At 46.4% G+C, this 17,188-nt stretch overlaps 1 protein-coding gene across 4 annotated transcripts in view; it reads left to right on the top strand.

Annotated features, from left to right (window-relative positions):
- Positions 1-17,188, top strand: part of plpp3 (phospholipid phosphatase 3) — a 24,934-nt gene extending 7,746 nt beyond the window's left edge. For 3 of the 4 annotated variants that reach the window (XM_085928870.1, XM_085928871.1, XM_085928869.1), the window contains 6 exons: positions 8,829-8,986; positions 10,870-10,962; positions 11,033-11,220; positions 11,350-11,407; positions 13,134-13,310; positions 15,606-17,188. In XM_085928870.1, the coding sequence (XP_085784996.1) occupies positions 8,829-8,986; positions 10,870-10,962; positions 11,033-11,220; positions 11,350-11,407; positions 13,134-13,310; positions 15,606-15,734 (803 nt within the window). In that variant the 3' untranslated portion in view covers positions 15,735-17,188. Of the gene's footprint in view, positions 1-8,412; positions 8,568-8,828; positions 8,987-10,869; positions 10,963-11,032; positions 11,221-11,349; positions 11,408-13,133; positions 13,311-15,605 lie in introns of all 4 variants that reach the window. The other variant, XM_085928872.1, reaches the window with a different exon arrangement.

The following is a 17,188-nucleotide window of genomic DNA, read 5'->3' as shown; positions in this document are numbered from 1 at the left end:
GATTCACAGTCAAACGATCTTGCGGTTTGAATCTCAGCCCAGAGATCACTTTATTGCCTTGTCCTTTTTACTTTTTAATCTCCGGTAGCCTTCACTTTACCTCTCTTGCTGGAAGAATTACAGATGCGGCGCTCCACTCGCTCGCTCGACTTCACCTGTTGTCCACTTTGCACGCGTTGCCCTGTGCCTAATAATTGCTTAAGCATGTGTTGCGGCACGAAGGGAATGCCAAGGCGGGAGGACCCTGCGTCCGAAACAGCAGGTGCCACGGAAAAGGCATCTAGTAGCCAAACATGTGACACGAGCAACCGAGAGATGCCACACGTTTGTTTTTTTTACTGCCTTGTCGGAGATGCTCGCAAAGTTTTGTTTTTTCCCCCCCCAAAGCGCTTTTAAGTGTTTCATCTGTACTTGTTAAAAAAAAAAGAGAGAGAGAAAAAACACACAGAAGAGCGCTTCCAAGAGCACATGAAACAAATTTCCTGGCAACACTGACTTCCTCGACTTGTAAAGAGTGAAGAACCCACACACACATTCACACATGTTTTGTGTCCCGAGGGTGTTCCAAAAAAAAAAGAAAAAATGACATCATTTCATAATTTAATTCCCACTCAAATGATGTCAAATTATGTCAAACCTAACTTTGAGTTGAACTCTAATGCCAGTCCAAGGGTTACACCTTTTTTATTTTGTTTTTGGGGAGTCGGATAACATTTTCTAGCAACAGAAAGTCATTTTGCGTGTCAGAGAATGCTCAAAAAGAGAAAATCAAATGTTATCACAACACACAAATGGCCACTTTGCTTTTGTTATGTTAAATGATGTCTGGCTTCCCCGTGGCGATTGGTTGGCCCATTTTTAGTGGGACAAGAGGGGTGTTGGAGGAGGGGGGCGGGGCTTAAACAAAGATGGGGTGCGGGTCAAGGAATGTGGGTGTGTGAAGGGCCTCAGATAGTTGCATGAAAAGGCGTACGCTATACATTGACGCAGACCATCTGCCAGTGGTGTCACACACACACACAATCACACACTTTTTTTTTTTTAAATGTCTAGCAACACAACCTCAGGCGAAAAGAACATCTGAGGTGCCCCATAATCACACCCGTGGCTTCCCTTCTAAAAGGAACTTTTTTTTTGCTTCGCTTCTGGTAATCAAAGCTGCTAATGATGCTTAAACACAACAGGATGAACACATGCACTCAACAGAACCTGGCTTGGCAAGCTTGCATCCAGTTCTTTTTTTGGGTCGGCTTTTTGCTATTACGAGCGGCGTGGGGTTCTGTTTGGCTCTGCAATTGCACAAAAATGGGAACGCCAGTTGCGACATTGCATTGTCAAGCGAGCGAAAACACCGACACAATCGTCCTTTACCCCATTGGGAGGGGGGGGGGCATATAAAATATCTCCATTTAGCATTGGTTACATGGAAGTATTTTAATACAGTAAATTACCTCCACCAAGGAAGTTGATTCATCTGCAAATGATTTTTTTGTTTTCTAAGTCAACATTGGACTGATGGTTGCTTGATATATCAAAACATAAGGCCAAAAGGCGTTGGGCACTTTGATGAGTGATATAAGGGGAAATTAGTAAGTGCGGTTCAGCCTTTTAGCTCCGAGGAGTTTCCCCCGGGGACATTAACCTAATACAGCCCTCAACCCCACCCACCTTTTCCACCATTAGCTCGCCGTTGCAATGCAAGCAGTCACGCGGCGCCGCTCATTAAAGCCGGATAGCTTTAACCTCTCGGGCTCGTCGGCCACTTCAATCCCGAGCCGGGCCCCGCAAATATTTCCTGTAAATTCTCAAATTCTTCAGCTGACCAAAGCGCTCTTGATGTGACATCTGGTGTCATTTTGGGAGTGAAGCAAAAGGGCACGCTATGATGTCGTCAGAGGCGTGCTGTGACTGCTAGCGGGTTGTTTGGCCTTGTGCGTCTCGGGCGGGAGTTTTGGGAGAAGTGGCTTGGCTTGATAGAACCCAGCGACAACGTGATAAGATACGTTCATCGACACGCTTTGAGGTTGGATTGACCTTTGATGTAGTTTGTTGGTTGCGCTACTTCAAGCTCGGGGCTTCGTCACTCCATCCAGTTTGCTTACCACAAATCCTGTTCAATGTCTGGCTGCCTGAACAAAAAGTGGACTTCTGGTGACCTCAACTTCAAAATTGAACCAGGAGCCTTCTTGTTGTAGCTAACAAACAAACATAACAGGAAGCTTGATGTGCGTTTTGATTTATTTTTAAAGTTGAGTGAGGGAATAAACACATATAGCGACCGCGTGCTGACTTTTTGACATTTACGGGACGCACGTCACCAAAATATGCCGCAGCAATCGTCGGGAAGAAAAATATGCAGACGGTGATATTTATATTTGCGGTGTGTTGCGGTGCGCGTGTTTACGTTTAGCTCATTGCATGTGCATGTGGCATCGTATTCCATCACTGGTCTGTCGCCCGACTAAAATGTGGGAACCCCTGGAGTGTGTGTGTGTGTGTGTGTGTGTCTGCCAAAGGTTGCTATTAGAGGTGTGTGTGTGTGTGTGTGTGTGTGTGTGTGTGTGTGTGTGTGTGTGTGTGTGTGTGTGTGTGTGTGTGTGTGTGTGTGTGTGTGTGTGTGTGTGTGTGTGTGTGTGTGTGTGTGTGTGTGTGTGTGTGTGTGTGTGTGTGTGTGTGTTCCATGGACTTTATGGGTACGCAGAGCTGTCAGTAGATGTGGTCTGAAGCAATAGTCCGCAATAGTTTGTGCCATTTTGCTGCACAGAAACTGAAAAAAAAAAAATTGACAAATAATTAGAAAAAAATCAGGAACATCATCCCGTGCCTCAGTCTCATAATATGATTGTCTTCGTAATTTAATTTTCATCTACGCAGGCCCTGGCTGCAAAGGAGCAGAACATCTGTCCTTTTGTGGTTCCCACGGCGACAAGTTGAGCATCTTGTGATGCTCGAAGTGTCTCAGTTGACTTTTTATAGCACACTTTTTTTTACCGTTGTCCAACAATCCTCTTTACGACCATTTATGATTACAGTCCTCTCAGGTAAACACACTTGCGAATGCTTATTTGGATAAGTGCGCAATTACACCTCAGCGCCTCAGCGTAAACTTCCGTGTGTTTGTGTATGCGTGCGTTTGACTTTTTAATTGCCTGTGCGGGATCTTGGCGAGCTTAGAATGTTGTTACTCGCACAGAAAAATAAGGACTGGGAAGATTTCTAGGCTTATTTTTTTCAAACACAATCTGCCTTAAAGTCTATTAGCTTAATGCTACCACATAATGGGAAACGTCATCGAAGGGCTAAACGATAGCAGCGGGGCGTTAATACAAACATTTTTTTGGGAGGGGTTGAACTAGATTAATGAAGACATTTGTGTCGATCAAGCTGCGTGATATGAGAAGTTGCAGCCTATCTATGCACTTTTAGTCCCTTTAGTGCAGCGGCGCTCGCCAGATAGCGAGCTGCGGTCCGGGCTGCATGCTTGTGGTGCACCATGCTGTCCCAGCCTGGGCCTCCCTGCTGGTACACAGGCCTCTCTTGTCTGTCACTTTCGTTTATACGCAGCCGGCTACAATCCTCTCTATGAGTGTGTATTGTGTGGATTTAGAGATGCTATGTTTGGGGTGCAGGGGGGGGGGGACTTTTCACTGTTTCATAGAGGACAATAAGCCTTTTGATGCATCTCGGAGTTCCTTTGTTTGGCCTAATGATGACCAACAGACTGAATTTTAGTGGGGTGTGGGGACGAATAAGTGAATGAGAGAAAGAGAGAGAAGCACTCAAGGCCACCTCACGATCTATCAATAGTTTATTGTCACGCCGAGCCATTGTTAGCCGGCGGGCGTCTCGTAGCGCTTATCTGCTCGGCTATGGCTAGCTCTTGGATGCTAATCAGCTTTGTATCTTTATTGGAGAGCACATGACCTGATTTGAACCTTTTGGTACTTTGGGGCCACCTCTGTTTGAGCCTTATCAAGTTAACATACAAAGGAGAAGTCCACGCTAACTGTTGCACAGATCGTTCACACGGGGGCTCCGGTTTGACACCCATTGTCTCGCCGTGATCAAGGTAATGAGGTGCAGATGAGAAAGGCAAGGAATGTCCTGAATAAAGGCGTCGGGTTTCAAAGATGAGCCTCTCTCTTTTGTCCCCCTGGGGTAATAATGCCATTATGGCGTCAAGCCCGATGCGGCCGACCCCCCCCTGGGGCGCTGCTCAGATTTCCCCGTTATAGAAGCAGCTGAGCGCCTGGCCCACCGTGCTCTTAAAAGAGGCAGCAGCAGTATGTGTGTGTAATACCCCAACATATGCAAACTCTGGCTGTCACTTGAAAGTGGCTCTGGATCTTCACCCAGCCGACTTGATCGATGACTTAAAGGGTGAAAATTAGGTGATTATTTTGCAATGATACAGTGAGGCAGAAGTTTTCAGAAATGGGGTGAATAAGAAAAATATTTGAATGTTAGATGAAGTTTTTATTCCTGTGAATAAAATCTCTCTGAGTAAGCACATGCTGCTCTAGCGGCCCCTCGGTGGGAGGGGGCAGGATAGGGCTTCACTCTGTAGACCACTTTGCTGACCTCAGCCACTGAGCCACTGACCCACTGCACTGTGTGAGTCTCTGTGTGTGCATTTTGTGTCTTTTCATGTGTCACACATCAGAAAACAAAGGCTGGATTTACACCGCATGGTTCAAGTGACACAATTCCGACTTCTCCGTTCCCAAGCGGCACGAAATGTCTCACTTGTATTTCCAGGCACTGCAATTTAGGCCTCTCTAGTCAATAAGATTTGTTGTCAGTTGAAATAGACATGGAAAAAAAAATTGATATAGACATTAAATCCAAATTAGCCAAAGAAGCACAGGACCCGATTGTAGAGTCTCGATTATACAGCAAGTCGACCACAATGAATGTCTGCAAAAACGCCCTGGGGTTTTGTTTGCAGCAAGCTAGGTTTGGACCACGGGAGCATCTCAGAAATGTAAATGGGAAAAAGTTTTTGCCGACACCACCAGTGAGACCGCAGTCATCCACTTTCGACACCCACGTGGGCCCACACAGACACAAGAGCGAAACAGGCGCGTTACAGTGGAATTCCAAAGTTGTGTCACATAGCTCACCTTTAGCCTTCCCCCGGCCGAGTTCTGCTCACTTGCGCGCTTGAACACACCTCAAAGTCCATACAGTCGACTGAAAATGCAGATCACCAAGATTAACTGTAAGACTTAACAGTCACAATAGTGTAAGTGAAGGCTAACAAAATGCTAGCTATCGCTCGCCTCTTTGAAAACCACAACTGTGGCTAAGTAGACATTTGACATGATTTCCTACGAACTTGTTACAGTTTCCTAGTCCCACGCTGTCATACATACACTTATTGAATAGCCAACATACGATATCCGCACACAGAGGCCACTTATGAGTGTTTGTTGACTTAGTTTATGTTGCATTGAGAGTAGAGAGACTTTGAATTGCAGGAAGTATGTCAGGTTTCCTCAAGAGACCGGGGTGGGTCTAGATGTAAGCGATCAGAACACATTGTGTACATATTGCGTTTTAAATGTTGTTTTCTTAAGGTTCTCAAGTTATTGGATCGCCTAACCTTCTACCCAATTGTCCTTTTTTTTTTTTGTGTCGGATCTGCTCAGATTTCCTGTTTTGAGAGACAAGACATACCACCCCAAGTCCCCTTTCGCCATGGCTGACGTTTACCCACGTTTGCGATAATCGGGATATATCGTTCTAATTCTGCTCTTGGAATCCGCTAAATCCTATTAAAATGTGAATAGCGGGCTCCGAAGGGCGCTTGCTCAGAGCTAAAGACTGGCTCCACGAGGATATTAGTATCAAAGCATATCCAATTGGAACAATAAGCCACGTAAGACTTTTTGCAATTCTCCTGGGAAGTACCGCTGATTTCACGGAACGGCGTTAAAAGTTGCCAAAGTCGGGTTTCCGTGAGATTCTATTCTCTCTGTTGCCGACCTATTTATGGAACATTGGTACCGTACAAACAGCACCGTGAGTTGATGCTGGATTATGACTAAGACTGAAGGAGGATTTAAAGTTGTTGGTTTCTTGTTTGCATGTCAGCACATAGCCTGTTATGATGTCACACTGTTAAGGTAGAGATTGAAAATGGGAAATAAGGACTTGAGTCTTTGGGGTTTTATACACAAAACCAAATTGAGCCGAACCGACGGGATAAAACACAATTGTGTAGCCTATTCTTGTTTTCTTTGTGTCTGCAGGATGAACAGTTTGAGACTTGGAAGGGAGCCGCATCGCTAATCTGATTCCTGCTCTACCAAAATTAACCCCAAAGCCAATCAAACGGGCCTTGGCTAGGTCATCGGCCTCACACAAGCTTTCAAATTTCAAGTCAACAAACACGGTCTCTCATGTATGTTCGGGAAAATTAGTTATATAGGGATGGGGGTCCTCAGTTTTTGAGATTTAAAAAAAAAAAAAAATCACTTCAAAATCCAGCAAACAGGGAATGCTGTAATCTCCTTTTTTTCAGAGCAGGAAACATGTGATTGGATTTTGAGTGGATGGCAGTCGCACAGGCTCAAAGACCCAGCCGTGACCTGCGCATATAAACACTTCAAGCAGTCGGAGACCCACCCCCCCTCCTAAAAAAAAAGTCTCTGCCTTGGCTATGGAGGCAAGTCACGTCAAATGGTCCATAGTGGTTTCCTCTCACGAACTTAAAGAGAAAAATGCATGACCGCATCTGATAAGACTAATTGAACTGTTCCCCGACTGGACCAGCCACCCAGTCCGTGCGTGTTTCGGCACTCGACACGTTTTTTCTCAGCGATGCCGTGAAGAAATACGGCGCCTTCAGAGAAAGCTCAGAGTCTTTCATTCATTGTCAAAAGCTCGCTTTCACTTTCTCTACACGGAGTCAGCTAGCGAGTTTCCCATGGTCTCTTCGCATCACTAAGCACCGGTTAGCATGTGCTGCTGTGTTTCTCATGACTCTTAAGCCACTAACCTTCTTTGCCTTCTCAGAATGACCATGAGAAACACACAAGCCTACAGAGGAAACCGATTCAATTCGTGATGAGTGTTTACCTAGCAACTGGATTTGCGCTGAGCTTTAGCTTTAACGCCCGCTGGTGTTTTCACTCCTGCCAAGTTCACTCGGGCATTAACCTAAACAACTCGCATAAATATCCGCGCCAGAATCCTGCAATTGCCTTTCTTCTCCTAAGTCACCATCAAAGTCTGGCACAAGCCCCGAGTGGGCTCAGTTCCAGGAGGAGCCCTGGCACCGTAACCCGTTTGCTCGAGTGGCCGTACCATCTGCCGTCCTTTGAAACATGGACTGCAACTTTTCTTTGAGACTTTATAAACATTCGTCCCAAAAAGCTAAAGAGCTTTAGATGATCAAATGGAGTTTAGATGACCTCATCTAAAGACTGTTTCCGTGGAAGCAGGTTTAAAACGAGACGCATCGGTCAGAGGTGGGCCAAACTTTGCCCACCTCTGGTCTCGGTGTTGCATGGAATCCGAGTTGTTTCCGAGACTAGGCATCTTAAATCGGATCCCTGCACCTGCTGTGGTGTCATTATGGTAACAAGTCGAGACGACATTCACCAACATCATCTGCAAGCCACCGACTACACAAGTCAGTGGTCAGTCTGACACCTGAGGCAACACATTCTTGTCCCAAGTAGGAGCAGATGTCAAAAGTGGCTTTGGATCAGATGTGTGCTGAGAGTTTTTTTCTTCCTTTCCAGACATGGTTACTGGTGTGTTTTGAGGACAGGCCCCTCTGTAACCCAATCTCCAGCCCCTCCCGTCAGCACTGAGACAAGTTCTTAGCCTCATTAGGTGGCAACATGCAAGGGGGGGAGGGGAACCTCTGGTGTTGACCCTAATCTCAGAGACACGAAGGAGAAGGGGTGCCTGGCGTCGGATGTCAGCGGGTCTTCGGGACGCCTCTGTGTCTTCGTCTATTTCTGAGTGGTTGCAAAGCCAAACGTGCAAAAATGTTCCACAGTTGGGTGGGCTTGGATATGTTTGCCTTCATATGCAGACATTTTAAAATTCCCTTACGTTTAATGCCAAGGTTTGCACGCCAGGATTTGGGGGATTTGATGTCTTTTGTGGTATGCGAGCTATTCATCCATCCATTTTCGTTAGCGCTCGTCCTCGTTACGAGTGAGCTGGAGTCTATCCCAGATGACTTTGGATCAGATGTATCGGCGTCAAAACGCGTATCACGACTCGCCGTAATAATATAGAAGTGGTAGCGTTTGATATGTCGACTGTGATCGGACAATCATTTGTTTTCTTTTCAGGCTACAGGTAAGTTTACAAGTAGCAGGTGAAGCATAGCAACGAAGATGCGTACGAGTGTGTCATCATCCATCCATCCATTTGTGTGTGTGTGTGTAGCAATGCTGCCCAGCCTTGTTCTGCATCGTACCTCTATTCGGCCATACCAGAGGGGGTTTTACTGCGGTGACTCCAGCCTGACGTACCCCTACAAGAACAGCACCGTGCCATCCTCGGTGCTCACTTCTGTTGGGTTGACACTGCCCGCGGTGTCTGTAAGTGGCCCAACCCCCACAACGAGCGCCCCCTCCGCATTGGGGGGAAACCGTGGAAGGCAGAAACGGGGGGAAATTTTGATGGCAGGTCTTAGATGATCTCCTGCCACCCACTTCTGCCATATCCCATTGAGCCTCCCCCCCAGTGCCAGGGACGCTCCTTGTGCTTTCTCCTGTTTATGTCTGTGTCACTGACCTGGTACTTTCTCTCTCTCTCTGTCTCCTTCTTCCTGTCTTGCTCTCCCTTTCTCTGTTTTGTAGCTAGCCTGCCTTTCCTGATCATTGAGACTAGCACCATAAAGCCGTACCAGCGCGGGTTTTACTGTTCGGACGAGTCCATCCGCTACCCCCAAAAAGAAGGCGACACCATTAGCGATGCCATGCTTTGCGGTGTTGGCATTCTTATTGCCATCATCTCTGTAAGTCGACCTCAACCACTCCCTCTGTTAACCTTGATATCCCTCAACTAGCCATTAAATGATAGAAGCTCCATTGTAGATCAATCGGCAGTGATGGGAACCTTGTGACTTGGACCGGTATCAACTTGAGTGACTGTTTTGACGACGTGACTTGACGAAAGCTAAGACTCGAGACAAGTTAAAAACTCCGTACATCGAGATTTGATAACTTGAGCAATAACACTGCATGTGAGACTGCAATAACCCCTTCAGGTGACGTGACTTAACCAAGATGACTCAAGACCTGCTTGAGACTTAACGCTGCTAATTCTGCTCAAATGAATCTTTGACGTTTATATCCGTCGATGACCTTTGTGACAAGATCCCATCTCTGCCAGTATGTTATCATGCATTCTATGCTATAAATGTGTTTTACATGTCCTCCTTCCATACCTCCATAATCATACTCCATCCACTTTGAATCATCCAAACAATTTGCTCCCCCAAGTGAGTCGGTGGTAGCAAAAAAGCCCCCCACCAAGTCTTTCTGTGTGTCCGCCTGCCAAACACCAAAGATTTTATATGCTAGACCCCGGTGCCCACATATTTGAGACTTTGTCCCATTCATCCTACTTGAGTTGCCGGTAGCCCGTTCACGTAAAGTCTTCATGGCTTGACTCCTGTTCCGCAGAATTTGTTGTTGAGAGGGAATGGAGAAAAAGGGGAGGGGGGGGGGGTGTCAGGCTTTGTGGAAACATGCTATAACGACATGCGGTGGTTTTGTATGTGTCAATTAGTGGCACGTGGTCGGGCTAGATGATCTTTGCAGCACCAAGCTCCCATCAAAAGTTCCCAGACGGAGTATATCGCACTAGCTCAGCTCTTCTGCTTATTAGAACCAGGAGACGGTGTCCTCGTGACACTTTAGCGAGTTACACGCTCATGTGTGGGTAAAGCTACCGTGTCTGGCGCAGCTGTGCTCCATTAGTGGCGTCTGCTGCCAGGCCGACGGCGGCGTTCCTTAAAGTCTATACCGTCGTGTACGCTGTCAGGGAATTCCCTGCTGCTCGGATCCCGGATAGACCCGGTCCTTGGCGGAGAACTCTGCACACAAATATGTGAGAAGACTCGACGTTCATGTTTACAATCCAAATAAAGCGTTATCCGTCTACCCGGGGCTCTATCTCCGCCGATTTACAGACAATAGCATAAACACCAATGTGTGTTTCGAAGACCTAACACACACTGCGCTAGCATAATACACAGCACGCAGTCGATAGCACGTCTGAGACCATTGGGTCAAAGTCAGCAAGTGAAGCCTTGTGCTGCTGGATGTGGTTTTCAAGATGGAGTCCGGCCAGCCTGTCACTCAGACACCCCTGGAGGTGCAGACGTGATTGACAAGCACCGAGTATTTGGGGTTTTAAGCCGCCTCAAGTACAGACGGAGCCTTTTCATGGGGCCCTCGGCTACGTCAAGACCACAGCAATCACACGGGGGGTGGGGGGTTCCTTCACCCTAGCTAAAACCATTAGTACCATTTAAGCACCATCAAAGTCAAACCATTCATGGTAGAGATATTAGCTGTAGACTCTAGGATTTTGGTACAGTCGTGCTTTTAACTGTACGTAAAACGTTCTTTGTCCGTTTAGGCCAACCGCACCTAAAAACGCACCTCAAGGGTTTCCTACTTCCACCGCTTCCTCCATCTCCATTAAACCGTCGGTTAATTATCTGCCATCACATTCAAACTGCCTGAGGGAAAGGCAGGCCATGCTCATTGTGTGTGTCTTTGTGTGTGTGTCTTTGTGTTTCACGCATGTTGTCAAACGTCACACCGCATGCTCTCACCTGCATCTTGTAAGACTTCAGACAGTCGAGGTCAACCAGTGTTCTTTTCGTAGATTGCGATCGGCGAAACCTACAGGATTCACCAACTGAACGAGGGGACCAAGTCCTTTGTAGGAAACCCGTACGTGGCGGCTTTGTACAAACAGGTTCGTCCTCGACCTCAACTGAGACTCCGCGTAACGTTCTCCGCTAATAACGCGCGTTGTCATCCCGCAGATCGGCGTGTTTATCTTCGGATGCGCCATCAGCCAATCCTTCACCGACATCGCCAAGGTGTCGGTGGGCCGCATGAGGCCGCACTTCCTGGATGTGTGCAAGCCGGACTTCGCCACCATCAACTGCTCGTTGGGCTACATCACCGAGTACACCTGCAGCGGCAAGGAGAGCGACGTGCAGGAAGCTAGGTGGGTGGAGTTATCCGATGATTTAAATGTTGCCCTGGACTATGGAAGCTCGGTTCGGGTTAGCGGGTAGGATTTATATCAGCACCTGTTTCTAATACTTCTGTACTTTATTGATATTTTTCTCCACAGGAAGTCTTTCTTCTCTGGACACGCTTCGTTCTCCATGTTCACCATGCTCTACTTGGCAGTAAGTTACTCTGAAATTGTTATTGTGTCGGGGGAGGGGCTTATACATGGACACGAGAAGACAATGGATACCAAAATGCTTTAGCAGGTCGTGCCTCTCGTAGAACCGTCAGTAAAAAGAGCCAAACATTTGTTGGGCAAATAGAAACAACATGAGCGTGATATTTGCGGTTCTGACCACAGCTATGTCGTTTACTCGCAACCCGGTGTGAAAATAGGGAGGGGAGATGGGGGGGGGGTGAAGAGCGTGTAAAACAAGCCCACGTCGTCATTCCACCTCCTTTCTTGTAAGTGTGTTTTCATTTAACGGACTGGTTGAAACAAAGCAACAAAGGGAGAAGATGTTACGGGAATGGGCTGGATGGCTTTTCGGAACCGCCAGACTCGGCGTTGCTTTTGTCGGCCGCCGTGGGAATTTTTCGAGTCTTATTTATTGTCGTTCTCTGCATATCAGACAGTTTGGGAAATCTTTTAGGGAGGAGTGAGGAGGTTATGAGATTTTGTGGGTTTGTTTTAACACGGACATTCCACAATGCTGCTTCGGAAACAAAATCCGGAATCCCGTTCTGGTTTCAGGTCAATTAAATCAAGGTTTCACTGTCTTCACACAAAAAATATAACAGAGTTGACCAAAGTGAGCAAAACATGTCACAGTTTTTTTTTTCCAACCTCGTTTGGGCTCACCCTCTCTCATCGGCCCTCAACAAATTGCCCTTTGAGTCGAGAGGTTTCGGATGTCGGCCGAGGACTTGCCAGCTCGCTGCGGCCGGCTCGTCCTCGCCCCGACTACCTGAGAACCGCCACACAGGAAGTCTGCAGTCTAAACAATCCCCGACACGACCGGGAGGGATGGGAGGGATCCCCTTCCTCTTTTTCCGAAATAACAATGATAGAGTGTCCGAGAGGAAACGCTCGGGAGTTTTTTAGAGTCTACGCCTACCGGGGAACTCAGCTGCGGCTGTCTGCAAATATTGTTAGCATACGTCAGGATTTTTGGGCCGGGCAGACCTTGGCGGAGGCTTTGCCCACTTTGATGAGAAACAGGAAGTGAAGGATGTCTGAAGCACCTCATCTGACCTTACCACTTTTTCAGTAAGTGTGGGAATACGGCAGTAACCCCCCCCCCCCAACCACCCCCTTCATCGCAACCTGGAAAGTCCTCGAGAGCTGCATCAATTCAGCATCGTTGAAAACGGTCTACGTCAGTGTGTACGTTTCTGCGGTTCCGATTTTTTTTTTTTCTTCCCCCTCCCTCTTGGGTTGATGTTTTTACAGCTGCCGTGTAGAGCCATGAAAGGAGCCCGTCCAGGTCACGGGCAGTTGAGTGTGTGAAGCTCTGCACTTCTCCTCAGCCGCACTTCTCCACTTTGATTCGGTCTAGACTGAGTTGGGCTGTGCGTACAGGTGCACGTTGAGAAAGGCGATGCGAGAATACGGAATGAGCCGGCGTGCTATGCGTCAACAGAGAAAAGTCCGTTGCCAATGATGACAGTCTGTTAGAAATTTATTCTCAAGAAAAGTCCAAGTCTTGTGTGTTTTAAAAAAATATATATATTAATAAGTTATGAATAAATAAATAGATAAATATAAAAATAAATAAATAAATAAAAATTGTTAGTACTATATGTGTCAGCAGAGCTTCATTTCTGTTTCAAATGATTGTCATCTGCAACGGTGCTTTTGAAAGCGACGACAGGTTAACTTGTAACCTCTCCTCTTTCTTCCAGTTCTATCTCCAGTCTCGGTTCACGTGGCGCGGCGCCCGTCTCCTGCGCCCGCTGCTGCAGTTCACCCTGCTGATGATGGCGTTCTACACCGGGCTGTCTCGCGTCTCCGACCACAAGCACCACCCCACCGACGTGCTGGCGGGCTTCGTGCAAGGAGCCCTGGTGGCCTACTGCATAGTGAGTGTCCCACTTTCTTGCAAATTTTAGAATGATGTGAGGGAGATGGACCGGTCCATGAGATATTAGGGGGGGTAGCATTTGAAACCATGTTGTTTTTAATAAGCGGGAAACTTTATTGATCAGGCAAGCAGTGAAGTGAGGAGAAGGTCATTGTCTATAATGAAGAACACGTTGCGAGAAGTTCACTTGCTTTTGGGTCAGTGTAAATCTACACTTGGCAAAATGGGGGAATAAATGCCCCAAGATGATTTTCATCATCATCATCATCATTATCATCATGCAGGAGGCTGAGATCGAGCCAGAAGAGGAATAACACGATAAGCCTTTGAAACAGGAATGAAGCTGTTAATTATTTCAGTTTGGGGGATTTTTATTTTATTTTATTTTTTTGGCGCACTGGGCCCCTTGGCTCAACTCAGCTACCTCTGGGAAGACTTATGAACACACACGCACACACACAGTCAAGCTCTACCTTGGTAGGGATTAGATTCATAAAAATTTCGCAAGAGAGGAGTTGTGGCGCCAAGCCCGAGCTTGGCACCGCACATGTAGATACTTTGCTACCCAGTACGGGGTCGATCTTCTCGTGCTAGCAAAGTTTGCTGCAATTAATGCTTGCGGTTCACTGAGCTCCTTGGACAACATCACACGTGACAAAATCTCCCAAATGTAATTTTGCGCAAAACGTATTAAAGTATATTTCAGTCTGTACTTTTATTTACAAAAGAATAATTCGTCAATCAAGTGCAATTGTCCGACTGTGCTTTCCTAAAAAGAAAGCAGCCAGACTAACGAGGGCGGAGTTGACTTTATTGCCGCCCCGAGGCTGCTGTTACCTCTTTAACCCGTCATCAAGCAGCAATAAATAAAAAATAAATAAAAAAACACACACAGGGCAAGTGTGGACATATTCACATTGCTTGTCTAGCCTTTCGTTTTATGACAGATGGTGACTGACTTTTTGATGATGATGAATTTAATCGTGATTTGATGAAACACGCGAAAATGGTTTATGCTAAAGAAGGAAGCGGGATGTCGAAATCCCAAACAGGAAGTGGCCCAAGCCGCTTACCTGGCACTTCCTATCAGACGGCGTGACCTACTTTTCAACGCACGGGCCAAGTGAGGTCGAGAAAAGCACATCCAGCAGGGAAGCAGCTGTCGGGGAGAAAGCTACGGACGTTTTTTTGTTTTTTTTAAGAGTTCATTGTCGCCGCTGTTGAGACATTTGGTCAGCGATTGCGGAGGGGCCGCTGGAATTTAAAATCACACAACGGGTCTAGTGGCTGTTTTTAATCCAATGTATTTAATCATTCAAAAGATATAAAATTCAAGTCTAGAAAAAAAATGATCGTGAAAACGTAATATCGCGAGTCATAACCACCAACAAAGCTTATGACTAACATGCGCATTCACCTCCTGTGTGTGACGTGGCGTCTTTTTATGCGTCAGCCTTGGCATTTTAATTGTGGTTAGGAACACACACACACAGGCACTTACAGTAGTCTATACATACACAGGAAATGGCGATAAGTTCATTACCGCGACAGGTTCAGGGGTGAAAGTTCCCAGGTTTTGTCAACACAGCTGCCTCCGATGGGAAAAGTGTCTCAATGGCTTCCCATGACGTCTCGTGGGCAGAAAGGGGGGGGGGCGGTGGAAGAGCCCACCCGCTCCCCCGCTAATTACAGTCATAGTCTGCCATTTTGATTAACCGTCAATATACCACAAACAAAACGAATATAATGTCTTAGTGGGCCACCTTTGCACGTCACTGTTCTCAAAGATTGTAACGAAGCCACACAAAGACGCGCTTGAGTTTCATAAGCAGCTGTGTGTATTGTCCGCGTGATGTCATCCGCCCGGCGAAGGTCACCCTTCGAGGTCATGACACGGCCGCTGAATGTCACGGCTTAATTTATTGTTCGAGAACACTCAAACACTCAAGTGGACTGTTCAGTGTTTTTTCTCGATATGACTTTCCACGCTTCCTGCTCGCCCGATGGCTCATTTCCTGTGTGATGTCATCCCGATGGCAGGAAGAGATTTCTCCTCTGCCATTCTTTGCTCTTCCGTCATACGGCCGATGTGGTGGAGAGTAATTGGGGATTAACTCAAATATCCATTTCATGTTTGGGTGAGCCGCCCCCAAGTCACTTCCGTCTGGCGGATTAGTCACCTGCTGGTGCTCCAAATGAGAACTTTGTGGATTGAATGATCTTCACAAATTAGCCCTCTGTAAATTCATTTTTGTTTCTCATAAATAAATCATCATAATTTCTCTGCCGCCAGGTGTACTACGTGTCCGACTTGTTCAAGCCCAGGCAGAAGGCGACCCCGTCCCCTCCGTCGCCCATCAAGAAGGAGCTGCTGCCCTCATCCGACATCATCGACAGGAACAACCACCACAATATGGTATGAGGAAGACGGCCGCGCCTCTTCTTCCTCATCCTCCCGCGACCGTCCATGTCGCCGCTCATCTCCCATCGGACAGTAGAATGTAGCTAAAGGGCAATCTCAACAAGCGCGCCTCCGACCCCTCACATTCATTCGCTGAGGAACTCCCATCCTGGGTGGGAGGGGGGGCGAGTGCGGGGAGTTCACCAACAGATCCGAGAGAAATTGGAAACCGACAGGCGGAGCTTGAAAGAGGTAATAAAAACGACAAAATAATGAAATGAAGACACAAAAACAAACTTCCCGCAAAAGGGAGAGAAGGAATTCTAGCAATGTTTACTCTCTAAAGTCTCTGTGGCCTTGGAGCGTCAGCAACAACAACTTCCTGAGCAACAGGAAGGATGAGAAATGTAATTTAAAGCACTGTTTTGTTTTATTTTTTTTTTGTTCAAGTTCATTGACCGTGATCACCACTCGCCGGCAAAGCGGAAACCCGACGACAATGTTTTTTAATGCCACGCCGGCCTCGTCGGGTGCGGCCTAAAAAACCGGGATGTTGCATTTACTTTAGATTTAGGTCAAATCGGGGTAGGGGCTTGTGTTTATGCGAGTGCCCCCCCCCCCCCTGGCATCTACATTACCACATGATAAAAATATTTTGGACTGAATCTAAAATACACTCAAAATCTTTATAAGCAAAAATTCATACACACTTGAGGGGGGTCAGTGTGATTGACAGCCAGTCTGGCACATCATATTGGGATGGTTGGGGCTCATTCTGCTGGCAGGGAGGGGCTCCGACACACCCCAGTCACTCAACGTTTGTGTGTGTGAGCATTATGCGCTGTGAATGAACAGCCTCTCGTGTGTGTGTGTGTGTGTGTGTGTGTGTGTGTGTGTGTGTGTGTGTGTGTGTGTGTGTGTGTGTGTGTGTGTGTGTGTGTCGTGGTTCTAAAAAAAAAAAAAAAAAACCTGTGGTATATGTTTAACTGTCCCCTTTTTCAATTCTCACACACACTGTTGCACATCTTCATCTCTGTAAAAGTCCGTCCTATTGCCTCTCAAAGTTGTTTTCCCTTCTTTTTTTAAATATATATAGATATATATAAAATATATAAATAATGTATAGATCACTAAAAAAAATGTAACTGTGTACATGTTTTAGATATATCCACTATGATTACAGACCTGTGTTCTTTGCAAAGTGCTGCTTGAAAAGCAACAGTGGACAGACAATTTTTGTTTGTTTGTTTGTTTGTATTTAGATAAGTCAACCTATTGTAGATTGTCATCATAACATTTTGTAATATGCACCCAAGTAAATACATCCGCAGTTTCTATTCAATCTCATATTAGTATTTTTGTATGGTCTCGCCGGTGTTTGTGTTTTGTACAAAAAATAAAGTTTTTGTTGTTTTACTGCAAAATGTACTTTGCTCTTCTACATGTGCTTTGAAATAAAAAGCTCATTATGAACA

Source organism: Syngnathus leptorhynchus, chromosome 13 (assembly GCF_054491065.1).
Source record: "Syngnathus leptorhynchus isolate UIUO chromosome 13, UIUO_Slep, whole genome shotgun sequence".
In the NCBI taxonomy this organism is placed as follows: Eukaryota; Metazoa; Chordata; class Actinopteri; order Syngnathiformes; family Syngnathidae; genus Syngnathus; species Syngnathus leptorhynchus.
The sequence above is the reverse complement of the archived record's forward strand: the minus strand, read 5'-3'. Positions and strand labels throughout refer to the sequence as shown.